Source organism: Mastomys coucha, unplaced genomic scaffold (genome assembly GCF_008632895.1).
Source record: "Mastomys coucha isolate ucsf_1 unplaced genomic scaffold, UCSF_Mcou_1 pScaffold5, whole genome shotgun sequence".
Lineage (NCBI taxonomy): Eukaryota > Metazoa > Chordata > Mammalia > Rodentia > Muridae > Mastomys > Mastomys coucha.
The window spans coordinates 113,808,508-113,813,725 of NW_022196911.1; the positions used below are offsets into that span (position 1 = coordinate 113,808,508).

General features: G+C 54.8%; 1 protein-coding gene across 5 annotated transcripts in view; it reads left to right on the forward strand.

Annotated features, from left to right (window-relative positions):
- Septin9 (septin 9) overlaps window positions 1–4,591 on the forward strand; it is a 176,297-nt gene extending 171,706 nt beyond the window's left edge. For all 5 annotated transcript variants that reach the window (XM_031354327.1, XM_031354328.1, XM_031354330.1 and 2 more), the window contains 2 exons: window positions 2,599–2,650; window positions 3,401–4,591. In XM_031354327.1, the coding sequence (XP_031210187.1) occupies window positions 2,599–2,650; window positions 3,401–3,533 (185 nt within the window). In that variant the 3' untranslated portion in view covers window positions 3,534–4,591. The remainder of the gene's footprint in view (window positions 1–2,598; window positions 2,651–3,400) is intronic.
- Window positions 4,592–5,218: the final 627 nt, after the last annotated feature.

Below are 5,218 nucleotides of genomic sequence, written 5' to 3' on the forward strand. Positions count from 1 at the left end.
GGATGCTCCAGGGCTTTCCTGGGGTCCAGCACTCAGTCGCGATGCTCCAGGGCTTTCCTGGGGTCCAGTACTCAGTCGCGATGCTCCAGGGCTTTCCTGGGGTCCAACACTCAGTCGCGATGCTCCAGGGCTTTCCTGGGGTCCAGCACTCAGTCGGGATGCTCCAGGGCTTTCCTGGGGTCCAGTACTCAGTCGGGATGCTCCAGGGCTTTCTTGGGGTCCAGTACTCAGTCGCGATGCTCCAGGGCTTTCCTGGGGTCCAGCACTCGGTCGCGATGCTCCAGGGCTTTCCTGGGGTCCAGTACTCAGTCTCGATGCCCCAGGGTTTTTCTTTGCTCTTCTCTCTGCTCTTCCACCCTCTTTAGAACGGAGGATGCTATGAAAGAGCAGAGCTGCCTGGAAGATGAAAACACACTTTGGTCCTTGTAACCCGTGTGGTTACACAGAGAGGACCCACAGAGGAGCAGAGAGTTGGGGGTGGATCCCAATTCTCTAGGGCCCTAGTCTTGCAGCTTTCATAGGTGCAGGCTAGACCTTCGTCCTAAGGTCTAGGCAAAACAGGATGTAGCCCAGGATGATCAGTACTCAAGTCTCCCTGCCTTGGCCTCAGGAGCACTGGGATCGTAGGTGCCACACCACACCGGGCCTGTAGGAACTCTCTCTGAGGAGCAGTGACTCTAAGAATCCGGTGGGTGCTTCCTGGCTGAGCACAGAGGCCTCCAGCCAGGACCTCCCCCTCCCCCCAATAGTAGATTATCATTTAACCCTTTCAGCTCCCCAGGTCCCCTTGCTCATCCTTGCAGAGAGGAGTTAGCCCAGTGCAAGCTCACCCTCCCTGCTGCTGTGGCCCTTTAATACAGTTCCTCCTCGGGTTGTGGTAATCCCCCCAACCATAAAATTATTTTCGTTGCTACTTCATAACTGTAATTTTGCAACTGTTATGAATCGTAAACATCTGATAAGCAAGATGTTTAAGGTCGTGACCCATAGGTGGAAAAACCACTGAGGTGCTGGGCTAGGTCCCGCTGATCAGGTGCTTGCTTTGAATTAACTGAGTTCCACCCCCACCCCCACCCCGCACCCCCCACCTCATAAACCAGATTTGCTGTTTCTGCAGGATCTGTGATCTTACGTCTTTGAGATGCGGAGCCAGGAGGGTCAGGGACTCATTCACTTTCACCCACCCTACAGTGAGCTCCGGGCCAGCCTGGGCTTCCTGAGACACTGTCTAAAAAGAAAGAGCAGGGGAGGGAGAGCTGGGTATGAAACAGAATGAATGAGCAGCCAGGGCTCCATGTTGGGAGGCGGTCTGGACATGCAGCCTTGCACTGGAGACCCCGGAGTTAGGAACTGATGCCTGGTCTTTCTGAGGTGACCCCTGAAGAGGGCCTGTCTTCCCGTTCCTTCCTGTGCCCTCCTGTGGGTCTCCTCCGCTTGGCTCCCCTCAGTCTGTACCTTCCCCTCTGATGTCTTCCTCATCGTCTACATCCTCTCCACGAATATGCTGGGCAGGGTTTGGAGGAGCAAAGTTTGGAATAAAAGCTCTGGGACTCTAGGGGTGACATTGGATACTGACGCGTCTCTTCTGACCCCTGATGGTCAATGTGGGTACTGCATGCTCTCAAAGCAAACTCATTTAGCCAGGTGAGGATCCAGGTGGCCTCTGGGAGCTCCCCCGGTGGTCGTTCCCACATCCAGCATCGTTGTGAGGATCCTGGGAACTTACCAGAACCTGGTGCAAGTTCCTATCAGGGACCCCATGGGTTCAGACGAAGTCCCATTCAACGGGGCCTACTCCTAATCCTTCTTGTTAATGCATCATCCTAAGTGTCCGTTCCATCCTTGGAAGGTGCCAGAGTACTACCTGGAGGATGCAAAGTTTCTTTGTTCCTCGAAAGCGTCACAAAGTCAGAATACATCGTTGGCTCATTTGGTCTTTTGTACCCTTAAGGTTCGAGCCGTGTCGATCTCCGTTTAAATTTCTCTTTACATTTATTTACTAGATTACTTGTTTTATTGGGGGAAGAGGGCACGTGCATGCCAAAACACGCATGTAGTAAGACGACAGTTTGCAAGAGTTGGCTCTCTCCTACCATATGGTTCTGGGAATCAAACTGCGGTCATTGGGTTTGGCGGCAACTGCCCTCATCTACGGAGCCATTTGTTCATTTTATTGAGAAACTGGACCAGAGAAGCCAACAGAATTCACCCTGGCCCAGAACACAAGGAACGAGGGGCTATTTGGACTCACAGTTCCGGGGTGCAGTCCATCATGCAGGGGAGTCATGGCGACATGACAAGAGACTGTCGATCACAGTGTATCTGCAGTCAGGAAGCAAATAAATGCTGGGATTCCGCTCACATTCTATTTCACTCAGCTGGGGAAACTCAGTCCACTGGATGCTGCTGCCCACATTCCCGGTGGGTCTTTCCTCAGCTGAACCCCGCCTACGCACACTAAGGTGTGTCTCCGTGTTGACTCGGAATGCAGTCACGTAGCTGTCAGTCATCCTGCCCGGTGGGCAGGGCTTCCTGGGTAGGAGAGGAGGGGCTTCCTCCCCACAGCACTCTGAGCATCCCTCCTTCTCTTTTCCGTAGTTGAGAATACCACTCACTGTGAATTTGCCTACCTGCGGGATCTCCTTATCAGGTGAGTCGGCTCTGTAGGTCCCTTGGGAGGACCGGCTCTGGTGCTGGGTGGTGGTGAATGGGCGGGCAGAGGCCCCAGCCTTGCTGCCTATTGCCAGCCCTCTTCTCGGGAACAAAGCTGAAAACAATGAGCCAGGCGGTGGTGACGCACGCCTTTAATCCCAGCATTTGGGAGGCAGAGGCAGGAGGGTTTCTGAGTTCGAGGCCAGCCTGGTCTACAGGGTGAGTTCCCGGACAGCCAGGGCTACACAGGGAAACCCTGTCTCCAAAAACTCTTTAAAAAAAAAAGGAGGGGGAACTTGCCCGGCAGGCTTAAGGCCACCTGCAAAAAGAAACTTTATAAAAGAAAGCCAGTTTGGGGACCTCAGGGTGGACAGCTCTGGGGACTGTGGTCACCTGCTGCCCCCTGCTGGCCACAGCCTGAATTTCTGTCTTGGAGCACAAATACCTAAGTCCTGCCCTGCCCACTGGTTGGGACCTTAGAACCTTCCACAACTTTGTGGTTTTAGTGCCCGGTCCCCTATCCTTGTGCAGGTCCCTGGCTAGCCAGTGTGAACACAGAGACGAGGGTACAGGTTACAGTATGAGGCCACAGAGAGTCTGCTGTCACCAGAGAGTGAGGGAACCCTGCCTGGTTCTGCTGGGTGTGCACAAAGAGCCTACAGGCTGGCTCGGAGGGCCAGGAGGGGCAGGTGGTTGTCATCCCAGGCAGACTAAGTGGTCACCCCCATGCTGGCCGTGTTCCCTGCAGGACGCACATGCAGAACATCAAAGACATCACCAGCAACATCCACTTCGAAGCCTACCGTGTGAAACGCCTCAACGAGGGCAACAGCGCCATGGCCAATGGGATCGAGAAGGAGCCGGAAGCCCAGGAGATGTAGATGCATCCCGCCCCTGGACCCCACCCCAGACCTTTTCATCATCCCTGGCCCACCCACCTACCCTGTCTTATTTTATATAATTATCTCCATTTGTCACCTGCCTCCATCCATCTCTTCCCACACTTTGCCAGGTAACAAAAGAGGGCTTACCTCCCAAGTGTGCTCTTATTGGCTGCAGCAGCAGGGTGGGCGGGGCTACAGCCTGGGCTTGTCTCTGTGCTCTTCTTCCTCCCCACGTTGTGAAGGCTAGACTGGGCTCAGCCCCTGAGGGGTTAGAAGAGCTATATGTCCATGCCCGCTCTGAGTTCTTAGCTGAAGCCTGTGGGTCCTAGGGGGTGCAGAGGAGCTCACTAGGCCACAAGACCCCATGGCCACAGCCTCAAGCAGGTCCGAGGCTGCACCAGAGGAGGATGGAGCTGGTGAGGTGTTCCTGGAGCCCCACTTGTTTTTCCAGAGGGCATTTCTCACAGCACCCTCAGCTGCCTGCTCCTCAAGGGAACTAGAGACGTCACAGCCAAAGTTTCCAATCACTTAGACAAAGTGACAACCGTGCCCCCGCCCCCGAGCTTGTCCTAGAACAGAAAGTGCCTTGATCCACAAGAGCCAGTCACCTCTTCCCAGATGTCCCTTTAGATGAAAAGCGGGGACGTGCTGGAGAGGAGGGGTGTCTTTTCTCCCTCGCCCTTCGATTCTCTTTCCCCTGCGCTGTAGATATCGCTATTACACTGGGCTTTAATTATAAAAGACGAAGCATGAAAGATGCTCCCCAGCCCCGCCCCCAATCTTAGGGAGGTCAAAGCAAGAAGATGTGTCGAAGCTTTGAGGGAGGAAGCCATGGGAGGAAGGCGTAAGGGTGCGTGGGAGCTCTCCTGCCCAGGGGCCGCAGAGGCGTACCTGTCTGGTCCTCAGTTTGGGCCAGGATACTCTGGTTACATTGGCCTCGCCCCGCCCGGCCCCACACACCCCAGGCACAAGCCTTGGTGATTCAGTGACTGTACTGGGCGGGAACCAGAGACCTGACCATTTCGTTGTCTACATGAGCCTAGACCCCTGTGCCCCAGAACCCATCAAAAATACCCCCCAAAGAGGGAGAGATGAGGGGGTCAGAGATGGATAGCCAGGCTCACTCATCTTCTCTCAGAGGGACCATTAGCTGACCAAAGCCACGTCCTTCCTGCCTGCCTCCCATTCTTGTTTGCCCCCGGGGAGAAGGAGTTTGGTGAGGTTAGTTAAGTTGGACCCGCTTGGGAAGGAGCGTCTACAGACCCCGGGCTAGCTCTCTGCAGCCCAGAAGTGCAGTGGTAGAGGTGGGGTGCAGACAGATGAGAAGTGAACATTGTTTCCTGCATTGGGCGTCTACTCCCCACCCAAACGTGGAAGGCCCCTCGTCACGCCCTACGGCCGAACAGTTCGCTTGCCAGCTTGCCAAGTTCTTTTGCCAAAATCAGGAGTTTGAAGGAAATCTCCAGCATGCTGGGTCCAGGGCACCCCGGCCTTCTTCAGCCCCAGTGTCCCTGGGGCTTTAGCAGCAACCCCGTGTCATCCGGATGACTTTGTGCCTCTGTAACCAGGTATTGAAACTGTTCGTGTCACCAGGCCATTCCACGTGGCCCTCTGCTGGGGGCTTCCTGGCGGAGGGCAGGGAAAAGTCTCTCTCTCTCTCCTTTTTTTTTTTTTTTTTTTTT